The sequence below is a fragment of the Corvus cornix genome, chromosome 2, assembly GCF_000738735.6.
Source record: "Corvus cornix cornix isolate S_Up_H32 chromosome 2, ASM73873v5, whole genome shotgun sequence".
Lineage (NCBI taxonomy): Eukaryota > Metazoa > Chordata > Aves > Passeriformes > Corvidae > Corvus > Corvus cornix.
Window position 1 is genome coordinate 91771883 of NC_046333.1, and position 11732 is coordinate 91783614.

The window sequence follows — 11732 nt, forward strand, 5'->3', positions numbered from 1 at the left end:
GTGACAGCACCAATACACAAAATTAAAGCCAAGAATGGCAAATTAATGTGAAATAAGTAAAGTATTACTGCATAAGTGTGTCATGCAGTTGGCAAGTACTGCCTTACCAGGTACTCCACTCACATCAGTACCACTAATTATTGTTTCATGTGAGCCAATATTTGGCTTGCAGCTAGACTGGTATCTTGGATAGTTCATGATTTAAATAAAAGAAGGAAACCCGTGAAAAGATCAAAGTGTCAATATTTGTTTACAGCTGCCTCTACAAAGTGACACAGCATCATGGGCTGCCTCCTCACAGCAGCATTTGTATGGGTTGTAGCCCACATCAGCTTGCTGTTAGCCAACTCAGCGTCCTTCTTATATCAGTATCATCAGTGATAGAAAAAATCAGTGCAGGACTACTTGGTTAAGACTGTTTAGTCCTGACTGTTACTGAGGATTTACAGGGTAAAGGGAAGAGACTGTACTGCATTAGGAAGTGGAGCCTGAGAACTGTGGAAGAGGTCTTGTCTTTGAAATTTTGGGGCATCTGCACCTGCCATTTCAGGACAGACAGATCAGAAGAGGTTCTCAGTTTCTGCTGAGAAGTTCGTTTGAACGTCTGGAACTCTCCTGCAAAGTCTTTCTCTGAATATAGAGCTACCTCTTTAAGATTTACTAGTAAAATGATTATCAATTCCTATTATTTAAAAATATTATTTTTTGTTTGAAACAGAAGCATAATTCAAATCTGAAAACATTAAAGCCAGTCAAACTAGATACTGAGGTAAGATACCGTCATTTTAGTAAAAAAAACTTTCATTTTTTTATCTTATCAGAAGAATGTGTTTTTAAGTGCCATAAATATGGTTACCATTTACAGGAACAGGCGAAAATTGCAAAACTTGGATTAGAATTGCATCTGCTAACATCTGATGTGGATTCTGAGACTGAGAAATGGGAGGATCAGGAGAATGAGATTGTGCAACATGGGCAAGGCATGTCAAGTATGGCCTACTCCATGTATTTGTTTACCAGGTAATTACAGTGCACACGGCAAATTTTGGTGGGAAAAAGAGCATTAACAGTGTTTGTTAGAAAAAACAAATTTTCATTTAAAGAACATAATAGTTGGAACCCATTGAGAAAGGAACTTGATTCTGTCCTTAGGCTTTATAAATTTTTGTGAAATTCTAAGCTGTTTAAAAACCCCCTAATTTTAAACCCCCTTTATTTTTAAAGGGCTTAACACTTGTTTTGTTGGAGGGCATCTATTTAAATATCTCTTGGGTACAGAAAACATTTTAAGAAGTATGTTCATAAATACTTTGAAAATTAAAGGAATTAAAGCACAAGTATGTACCTGTAGGTGAGATGTAACTGTAGATGAGAGTTACTGATCTTTGCTACACTGAAAAGTGTTGTTCTGAAACTTGTCTGTGCAATGTCAGCTTTCTTACTTGAAGAATTTAGGTTTGCTTGGGTTTTTTTTACCAGAGTTGAGATTTTTTTGTTACCTGCTAGTCCAGTAATACTCAGTATGCCAGAGACGTGGATTTCTATTCTTGTTCAGCTTGTGAGAACTGAACCATTGTTAATTCCCCAAGAATGCTGTAGCTACTGAGGTGTTTGTGCAATATTTTTTAATGCAGTTCCTGTACGTAGTTATTGTTGTGTCTAGCATCTTCTAAAAGACTGATGTTTACAGTTCAGTGGTGTGAACTATAAAATGTTCAGTGGTGAGACTATAATTTTTGTAAGTAGCAGGCAAAATAATCTGCAGTCTATAAATGGCATATCTTCTGCTTTTGTTATTTCCCACAGAGGAGAAGGACTTCTGAAAACTACTCAAGATTTATTTCATCAGGCAGAGGTAATGTATATTTAACAAAACAGGACGTAGACACTCCAAGTGAAGCCAAATTGGAACTTCAGTGTCTGATTCCTTACACATAAGTACAGTGTACCATGAATTGACTGGCAGCTGTAGATTTTGAGCAGCCTAACTCTGGTACATACTCTGAAAGTGAACTTCACAGTGTTCCAGTCGTAGCTTCAGACAGAATTCATTACATGGATAGATTCCAGCTAGGAGGAGGGATAGCAAACTGGCATTATGGCAAATACAGTGGACTTCAACACATTTGTAGTGTTTGTTGTGTCACTTGACTTGGTCCCTGGTAGTGTTAACAGATACTAAATCCTAGTCTGAGCAGCAGGATTTTCATGGGAAAGAAAGAAGATATAAAAATTTGCACAATGCAAACAGAAGACAAGGGCCCAAGTGAAGGAATGTGGGATGCTATTTCCAGGATGCATGCCTGTGTGTAACAGGAGACTGGTTACCTTTGAAAGGCCAATAAACAAGCAGGGCAGGTGTCAGCCACCCACAAAACATTTGTGAGCTGCCACAGTGAAAAAAAAATAATTGGAAGTTGGAGGTTTTTTTATATGTAAAGGAAAAGCCTTTAAACTCTGCTTATCTGCGGGATGGCAGTTTGTAGTGAAGCTTGTTATTTCAGGAGTCACTACAAACTGCTGACTTGTGAATTATAGATTTATATAATTTTTATAATTATACAATTATTACAAGTATTTCCTGCTACCTTTTTACTTAAAAGTACACTATTAAAACAGGAGGGGAAAAGCCTCATCTTCTGTTGTGGTTCATTTTGTTACATGATTTCTCCCCCTTTCAGATTTTTGCCACAGAGGGCACAAAGCTTGCTTCAGCTCTTCATGCTCTTTCTGATCAGGTGATGTATCTTATTACTCCAGTGATACACTGATTAACAGTTGGTTGTGCTGTCTTTGCCCTTAACCTAATGCTGAAGTCTTTAACGCAGAGTTGTGTTGTCTTCCTGAACCACGTTTCAGGTGCACAATGATGACAAGCCTTTGCTTCTGTTGGAGGCTGAAAAACTCATCTCTATGTGCAAGCAGCTCCAGATAACAGCTAAAGCTTCTGCTCAGGGTAAAAGTGCTACATTTACAAAGGTAAGGTAAAAATTATTTATATTTCTCAAAGTAACACCTAACTTGTTTTGAAATAAAGTAATATACTAATTTATGCTCCAGTTAAAATATGGGGCTAGTTTGCAGTAGTATCCACTAGAATTCCATTCGGATAAACGGGAACTGTAATTAGGTATACCTCAACATGGACTTCAGGGATCAGAATTTTAATGGGAGGTAATATGTATTTCCACCACTGTAATAATTACTGTTATTATTGTTACTGATGCTTAACATAAATGTAACAAATTCCAAACCCCCAACTCCACTACTGAAACACATTTGCCTCTCAGTAGGTAGCATCTACCCTGGACTGCCCAGATTTTTTTCTGATACTCGTATTTGCTACAAATAACTACATAGACAGCTGCCATGGAAGTTTCCAAACTGTTAACACAAGAAGTAGACGTGCAATGATCAGAGGGGATCAGTATCCCTGAGCCAGCAGTGATCAGTGTGAGCAAGACCATTTCCATGCACCTGGATGTTTGTTTCCAGTTGGCTGTGGAAAAGGTGTTTCAGTTTTACAGCAGGGTCTGAAACTGGCTAAAGCATGCAAGCGAAACTGAGCCCCTTGGGGCTACTGCGTGGTTTGTTTCACCCTCTCTAAATTAAATGGGAACTCCACTCTGTTTATACAGTAATGTATCAGTACATAGCAATTACAGCTTCTCAAATTAATGTTTGAGGACTCAGGCTAAGTTACCTGGGCTGAGTGTTAAGATTTAAGATAACTTTTAGTGTAACATTGAACTAAGGCTTAGATGATGCATGGCTTTCTAAATCATACTGGCTAGACATAAAACAAAAGGAAAACCATGAGGAATTGGGATGATTCATACTTAGATGGTAAGAACTCCTTTCCAAGAGACTTCTATTACTATTTAATATAGTAGTACTAGTAGTTCATTCTCTTGGGATGTGTCTGCATCATAGCTCAAGTTGTGCTTAACAGAAGGGATGCTCTTGTTTTACATGTACTATACAGAGAAACTAAGAAAAAAATGTAGGCAAACCCATTTGATTAGGAGATATTTCAGAAGGACAAGTATTACTTAACCCAGCTCGAAGCAGATCACCATCTCATGCCAAAAACAACTGTCTAACACAAGAATTGAGTGGTATTACTCCTCTATTAAATGTCTTGATTAGGTTGATGCATGCATTCTGAAAACAAGGAATGTGATGACTCTGCTATGCCAACTTCTTCCACTTTGCTGCAAATTACTGAGAAAGGTGAGTACTTGGTTTATCCGGACTGTTTTAAAGTCTGGGTGTTTGCTTGGTTGGGTTGGGTTTTTTTAAGACATCTTTCTTATATATATACACAGAATAAAGCAGGAAATGGTTGTCTTAAGCCTGCTCCACCATGGAAAGAAGACAGATTACGAACTGGTACAAATGCACGTACTCCAGAAAGAAGAGTGGACACATTTGGCATCAAGTCTTTAGAAAATCATGTAACAAACATGACGTTTTTAGAGAGCAAGTAATCATAGCACTGAGAAATGCAGGAATTCCCATTTGAAAATAACACTTGCTGAAGTTTCAATATTGCTTTCATTTGTGGAAAGTCAAGCCAGGTTAATTTGATATAAAACTGTTGACCTTTTGTCACATCTAATAGATGTCCCGTGACTTAGCCATTAAAACACCAGCTGGTCTAAATGTTCTGTATTTTTATAATGTGAATGCCTTTCCTGTGCTCACTATTGATACCCATTTTGTAATTAATGCTTATGAATGTCTTAATGGATGTGTCAACCCAAAGATGCTGCTAATAGACATTTTATGTAAAGACCCCTGTGCTGCATACGCTATATGTAACACTACTGTTGAAGTCTGTAAACTCATCTCTGGCCTATTTCGGTCTATATATTTGATAAAGTGGAATCAGGAATATAGTCTGAAAGGCTGTGGCCTGAAGCACTGAATTGTTACCTTAAGTTACAAGTTATGCCTGCAATGAAGTAGTCCTAGGAAAAAAAAAACCTCTTTAAATAGCTGCACCCCTGAATTTTAATCTTGATGACATGATTCATCTCTACAAAAGTGTATTTCTAAGTGATTAATAGTCTTGACTCAAACCCTTTTCTTTTAGCCTATTTGTAGATGGCAGTTGTTGCTTTTTTATTAAAACTTACTGAGCAGAATTTGAGTTGCCTGTAGAACCACTGAAGTATTATGCAGACTTGATACTATGCCATTTAAAATTGAAGAACGTAGACACTGATTATTACAAAATTCTGTACAAAGGGCATTATTTGACTTCAGGATACCATGAAAATACAACTTGGTGTGAAATACATATTTTCAAGTTTAGCTGCTCTTTGTACAGAGGCTTTTGCTGCAGTTTTATTTTCCATTCACCTGTGTCAAACTCCATATTGTATTAGTTAAGCTAAATTACATGATAGCCAAATGCTATGATTTTTCTATATATACTATGCTAGCATTAAGCAGAAGCAAAGCTGATTGTGGAACACAAATAATCTCCAACATGTCATTCTGAGCTTATTTAAAAACCTGTAGAGCTAGAATTCAGAGAAAAAGAAAAATTTTACATCAAGTTTTTACAGAAATTTTAATATACAAACTATTTGAACTGGTTTATTCTTTTATGAATCAAGCAGTTTAGTTCCACTTTTAAAAACTGGCACTGGGTCTTTTCAATACTACAAAACTCACAGTGTACAATAAAAGTCACTTATTTATAATTAAATACAGACAGGGAGTGTAGAATTGATTTCATGAAGCAGAACTGCGGCGTTGCAACAAAACTTCTTCGTACTCCTTCTGCGTCAGAAGTCCCTGAGTTATACTCTTGCTTTCTTCAAATTTGGGTAGAACCACTGCAATGTACCCCTCAGTTGATGGCTAAAAAAGCAAGCCTGAAGTTAGCAGTGAAATAAAAGCTGGAAAATAAAAGAACAAGAAAATGTCTTACCTTTTCTTGCAGAAGAGCAGGATTACTAAGAATGTTCTCATTCACTTCGATCAGCCGCCCTCGTATGCAACTGCAAAAGTGTTTAGATTCAGTAGATGTGTGTGGTATGTCAAGGTAAGAAGAAAAATGGAAAAACCTTACCTGTAAATGGTGTATTCCTCTCCATCTGATGAAGATATCCTGCACAGAGGGGCAAGTTCTGTTAAAAACTGAGCTCCCTGCATTTGGAAAATAAATAAATGTGTATGTAGTTTTAATTACACAGGGTTTGTGAAAGTATTACCGTCAGTAATGTCCAAAAGGAAGGATGTGTGATAGTTACAGGTCAGTGCAAGTTCCAGAGCTGTGCTTCCCTACAGAAGGGGCGATGCCAACTTAGTTATGTGCACAAATCAAACAGAAGCTTGCTACAAGCTTACAGATTTAGTCATAATTAAGTTTTCTGCAGACTAGCAGACTCGAATTTTGATGAGACTAAAATCAGGGGCGAGAGGAGAGGAACAGCACCATTGATTTCGGTGTAAGCAAGTTAAACGGCACTTTCAAAAACCCACCACACTGAACTGGCCCATCTGCTATCTGGATCTGCTTGAAAAAAACAGTAGTCTCCAAATCCTTTGCAGCTTCTTGGAAACAAATTTTTATCATTTCAGGGATGTTTATGTCCCTCTGTACACTACCAAAAAAATTACTGGAAGTGAGTGGGTTTGAGCAACACTGGAAACCACCAGTGCTGTAGGAGCACTGCAAGACCCTGGCTGGGACAGGGAGACAGGCACCTCTTGAGGAAGTCTAAATTCTTCAGCTGCAGAGGGGCTGGTTTAAAAAAACACAAAAGTTACCTGCTGGGTTTCTATCCAAGAAAGGAAAGAAAGATCTCAGGCACAGTGAGAGATTAAAATAAAAACAAAGCAAAAAGCCATACCCTTTTTGACTTCCCAGAGACCTTATTCTGAAGTCTGCTACAGTTTGCACTGATTTGGTAATTAATGTTTTTAATTGTTTTCCCACTTTGAAGAAGAGGGTGGGCTTCTGCCAAGGTGATGACACAGATTCTGCAAAAGAAAAAAAAAAGTCAGTTATTCCACTGTACTTTTAAGAAGCCACACTCCTTTGTGCTCTAAGCAAGTTCCACAACCTTCTCTGCCTATCTTATTTGATAGCTGCTGTACCAAACTGAATGGAAATGGCTTTCTGACCAAAAGCCGCTGCCATTGAAAATACTTCATTTTGAGATACCAGACTGGATTGTTAAAAGCCCTACACTTCTTACTGAAACAGAACCACTGATTTTTAATGAGCCAGTGCTGTTCTCTCTCTTGTTGTACCCCATGGGAGCATGGTTGGTTCATTTCAGCCAGTAACTGAAGTAGGTACTCATCGTAGGACAAACAAGTAAAGCACAGAGCACTTGTCACAAAATGTAACACAAAGCAGTGTTTCTCAACAGCTAAAGGCCTTTTGTGGTGAACAGTTACAGCTGATGAATCCTTCAGTGATCTGGGCCTTAGTTAACTTGCTGCTTGCATTTCATTTTTTTCTAAAGGAGGGTTATTTCTTGCCATGGAACTGGACAGTTTGAGACAAGCCCAGCTGAAGAGACTAGGCCTGCCTGGCCTAGAACTATGCCTAAGTTCACAAGCATGAACTTGCAAGTAAGTGAAGAGAAAGGAATCTATTTTGTTTGAGAGTATAAAACCTAGAGCAAGGACCAAAACTAACAGAACAGTGACTGCACTAAAAAACAGGGTATGGAACCAAATCTCTTCCTGTGGATGCTGTATCCATCTCCCCACACTCCTTCTGGGGAGTTCTGGCTGCGCAGCTCCCACAAGAGGGAGCTGGATCCTGGTGAATGCATCCAGCATGTCCTAGCAGCAAAGCTACCTCCCTTCACCCCAGCCTCCTTCTAAGGGGAAGATGACAGATTATCTGTTTGAGCTGTCATCTAATGGAGCTGAGACCTGGCAAAACAAAAAATCAAGAAACAACTTTACACTGCCTAGAAACAGCAAACCGAGCCACAGCCCCATACATAACAATGGCAAAATACTTCACAGAACATCTGGCTAAGCTGCTGTGGGATCCAAGGGTCCTGGTATTTCAGAATTCAAAGGTGCAAAACAGTCTTCATAGACAACTGAACAAATCAACAGCATTTAAACTATTGTTTCTACCAGACACCTGAGATTAGTAACCTCATATTTAGTATTCAGTACAAATGCAAGGGTGTCCTTTCTTGCTGTTACTGTCACACCTGTTATTTGCAGGTACTCTGGTTTCCCTTTTGAAAGAGTGAGGAAGAACTGCAGGGGACAGCCACAGAGGAGCTCCAGCTCCCAAGGCTGCAGCAAGGTGACGCTTCTGCCCTGTGCCAAGCACGCCCTTCTTATTACGCTGAATTCTTAGAGCAGGCAACTCACTGGGAACACAAATGCTGCCTCACCTTCCCTCAACACGTGAACCACTGGCCCTGCCTGGTTTTGTGCGGACAGTAATTAGGCTCTGTTCTTCCCTCTGGGACCAAACGCCCCAGAAAGGCTCCCAAATGCCCTAACAGGCTGCCGGAGGGGGAGGTAAGGTATGGAATGAGACTCCACATCGGCTACAGGTTGATTTACTCCAAATAACTGGATACATCCAAGCAGAAGCAAGACATTTTCCTATCTTGCCTTCATCATCCATGAGTGCAGAAATATACAAGGAAAAGCAATTACGTTTTATCGAGAAAAAGCTGAATGTTCGTTCAAACTGAAGGAGTTAGAAATCAAGTTAAACAGACTCCTTCAAAATGTTATTAGGGAAAAGCCTTTTGGAACGTTGCTCTTCTGCTACTGATGATCACAGAATCAAATAGGTTGGAAAAGACCTCTGAGATCGAGTCCAGCCTATGCCCGAACACCACCGTGTCAACTAGAGCATGGCACTGAGCGCCACGTCCAGTCTTTCCATGAACAGCCCTAGGGAGGCTGCACGTGGCCCTTCCAGCAGGTGAGGGTGCAGGGAGCGAGGGAAGCACTACGGACACTGCTGAGCAGTACGGGGGGTGAGGGAGGGTGTCGGGAGTGAGAGTCCAAGCCCCACTGTTTCTCATTGGAGCAATAATTAAAGGCTGGGGAGGCCGATCTGTCGCTCTCCCATCCTCCCACCTTCCCGGACAACGCAGGCTCGCCTGGCGCTGTGTCCCAGGCCAGCCCTGTCCATGTCCCGGCCGCTGCAGCCACCGCCGCTCCCTCCGGGTGCAGGGCGAGGGCCGGGGCCCTGGCCGAAGGCAGCCCGAGGCTTCCCGAGCGCCGGCGCCCAGCAGGCAGCGGCGGACCCCGATCCCCGCCGGCCACTCGCCTGTTGGAGTGCTGCAGCACGCAGAAGTCCTCGCACGGCCGCCCCTTCACGTCTACAAGAAAGGCACAAAGAGGAGTCATGGCCCCGCCGCCGTTCCGGCGCGGCCCGGCCCCGGCCCCCCGCGGTACCTGGCTTGTACCAGCGTGTGAAGTACCGCTCGGCGCCGCCCGGCCCCGCCGCCCCCTCAGCCATGCCCGGCCCGGCCCGGCCCGGCCCGGCCCGCCGGCGCCGAGCGATGACGGCGGCAGGGCGGCTCTGCAGGGGCGGCCCCAGCCCGGCCCTCGCCCCGCCTCGGCACGGGAAACCCCACGGAAATAAAGTGTTACCTTTTTTTTTTACTCTCCCTCGAGAAGGTAAACGAAAGCTGTAACATCTTCCGCCGTATCTCCAGCAGCGAGGAAAACGCTCCCTCACTGAGAAAAAACGCTCGAACGCCTCCGGTTTGGTTCAGTGGTTTATTTTCTCTAGCACACAGCAATACAGTAACAGCTACAGTGACCATATATATACACACCAAAAACGTACTTTAAATTTAAAAAAAAACCCCAACAACCCACATTTCATTAAAACATCTTTTTGTTTGCTGCTCGTGGAAAACAGAACGCCCCAGTTTTTCCACAGAGATTTTAACTGCACTGGTGTCTCAGTTCAGGCAGCAGCAGAGCCTCCCTGAATTCCATTTCAGCCTTTGAATTCCGTTTCAGCCTGGGCTGTGTTTTCTACAAATATAAACGAGCTGCATTCCCACAACACGCGTGGCATCGCATTTAGGCACAAAGGATGCAGAGAAACCGTACCAGCACCTGATCCCCATAGGCCAGGCACGTGAGAACTTGAGAACCTCCACACCTTTTTGCTCCGACTCCTGCTGCACAGAGTAACTACACATGACACCTTTTCTGTACAAATACAGGCCCAAACCATTAGAAGAATGTTACCAAAAAAAAACCCAAACAAAATTGATTCCAGCACTGTTTGCCTATTCAGTTTACCTGCATCTAGCACAGGCACTAAAGGCAGCTGTAACAGCATATAAAATTAAGGTCTGTACTACACTACAGACGGATACACCAAGCAGACACTTCCATTTATTATCCAGAGTAGCCAGGCACATTAAAAACTGCTGCAGAAAAATATACACATAAAAATAAAGGGCTACTCAGAGGCTCTGCCCCACTGGCTTGCCAAACCATGAGTATTTCCAACATGAGTACACTGCAACAGATGCAGATTCAACTTTATAAGGCTGACAGAAAAACACAACAAAACAAACAAACCAACTCAAAACAAAAAAAACAACCAACCTTTTGTCATCCTGCTGATACAAAACTACAGCAAGTTTCAGTCTATAGTCTTCTCAGTTATTAGTCTGGACAACTGCCTGTCATGGACATTTCTCCATCAATGATTGAAGAGCAGTAAATGGGTGGAATATGCTTGTGTACAGGGTAGAGACATTTCTGCTCACATGGTCTAAAGACAATTCATTTTTCATATTGTTAAATTAGTTAGGGTTGGGGTTACCCTAACCCTAACCCAACCCTGAAATCTCCCAGGACTAGAGGGATGCCTGATTACGGTAGCAGTCGGGTGCGGTGCAGAAGGTGGAAGCCCCATGGGCTGAAGTGCACTGTATTTATGGTGTTTTCCCACACCATGGGTAAACCCATGCCCTACAATGCCTGCTAGGACACAGGGATGCATTAGGAGAGCTGAAGGAAGTACACCTTTCTCAACCCCTGGCTTCAAAGAAGGTGCAGAACAGGATTTCATCACTGTGAGCAGAAGAGTAAATATCAGTCTTGCTAACCTGAGGAAAGGCTGAAGGAGGAGAAGCTAATATTGCACTGGCTGCAAAAACTCCTGTGGTACCCATTGCTCAACTCCTAAAAAACTCCCAACTCTCTCAATTGAGAACATCTATTTCTGAGGTGATAGAATGGTTCCTGGCTTCCACTGTATGACAGACCCACAAACTGTTTTATCCTGTCATACACAGTATTATCAAACATTTCTCTGTTGTTCCAGCTTTTTATTCAGGTGATGACTTGAAGCAGTGGATCAGAAATAGGTTCTAATTGTTTTATTTCTGGAATTTTTAAAGCTAGCTAGTAAGATAGCATAATTCTGTTATTTATTCATCATTAAACAACTTTTACATGTTCACCTTCCCTGCAAATGCAGAATTTATTTATTTGGCTATTGGTTTTTTCAACCTTCATCCTTCAGTTACATTCAGGGTGGTTAAACATATTAAGACTGTAGGCTCAAACTACATACTTATACACTTATTATCCTTAACTCACTGCTTCCCTTGATATGCTACCAAAAAAATTTTGCTGTTTTGGATTTCTCAGCTTTAGTTCTTGCAAAGAACTAAACAGCACAGGTTTGTGTGCAATCACACTGAACTAGAATTAGGCAGCTCTCCCACTCAGCTCATTTT

At 41.5% G+C, this 11732-nt stretch overlaps 2 protein-coding genes across 2 annotated transcripts in view; one reads left to right on the top strand and one right to left on the bottom strand.

The window, feature by feature from the left end:
- Positions 1–5150, top strand: part of CTNNAL1 (catenin alpha like 1) — a 57451-nt gene extending 52301 nt beyond the window's left edge. The window contains exons 13-19 of the mRNA XM_039570676.1: positions 719–769; positions 866–1020; positions 1807–1855; positions 2682–2738; positions 2860–2979; positions 4150–4233; positions 4329–5150. Of these exons, the coding sequence (XP_039426610.1) occupies positions 719–769; positions 866–1020; positions 1807–1855; positions 2682–2738; positions 2860–2979; positions 4150–4233; positions 4329–4490 (678 nt within the window). The 3' untranslated portion in view covers positions 4491–5150. The remainder of the gene's footprint in view (positions 1–718; positions 770–865; positions 1021–1806; positions 1856–2681; positions 2739–2859; positions 2980–4149; positions 4234–4328) is intronic.
- A 412-nt stretch (positions 5151–5562) lies between these two features.
- ABITRAM (actin binding transcription modulator) lies at positions 5563–9522 on the bottom strand. The gene is made up of 6 exons (XM_039570691.1): positions 9415–9522; positions 9287–9338; positions 6870–6999; positions 6086–6162; positions 5945–6014; positions 5563–5874 (listed from the first exon to the last, which is right to left on the bottom strand). The coding sequence occupies exons 1-6, from the start codon at positions 9476–9478 to the stop codon at positions 5746–5748; spliced, it is 522 nt and encodes a 173-aa protein (XP_039426625.1). The 5' UTR covers positions 9479–9522; the 3' UTR covers positions 5563–5745.
- Positions 9523–11732: the final 2210 nt, after the last annotated feature.

What these genes read in the sequence shown, in the direction of transcription:
- ABITRAM (XM_039570691.1), bottom strand. Translation starts at nt 9,478, where the DNA reads ATGGCTGAGGGGGCGGCGGGGCCGGGCGGCGCCGAGCGGTACTTCACA. An exon ending in TCTCTGGGAAGTCAAAAAGG is followed by an intron (nt 6,163 to 6,869) that starts GTATGGCTTTTT and finishes TTCCAAATGCAG; the next exon opens with GGAGCTCAGTTTTTAACAGA. An exon ending in GAGGAATACACCATTTACAG is followed by an intron (nt 6,015 to 6,085) that starts GTAAGGTTTTTC and finishes ACACTTTTGCAG; the next exon opens with TTGCATACGAGGGCGGCTGA.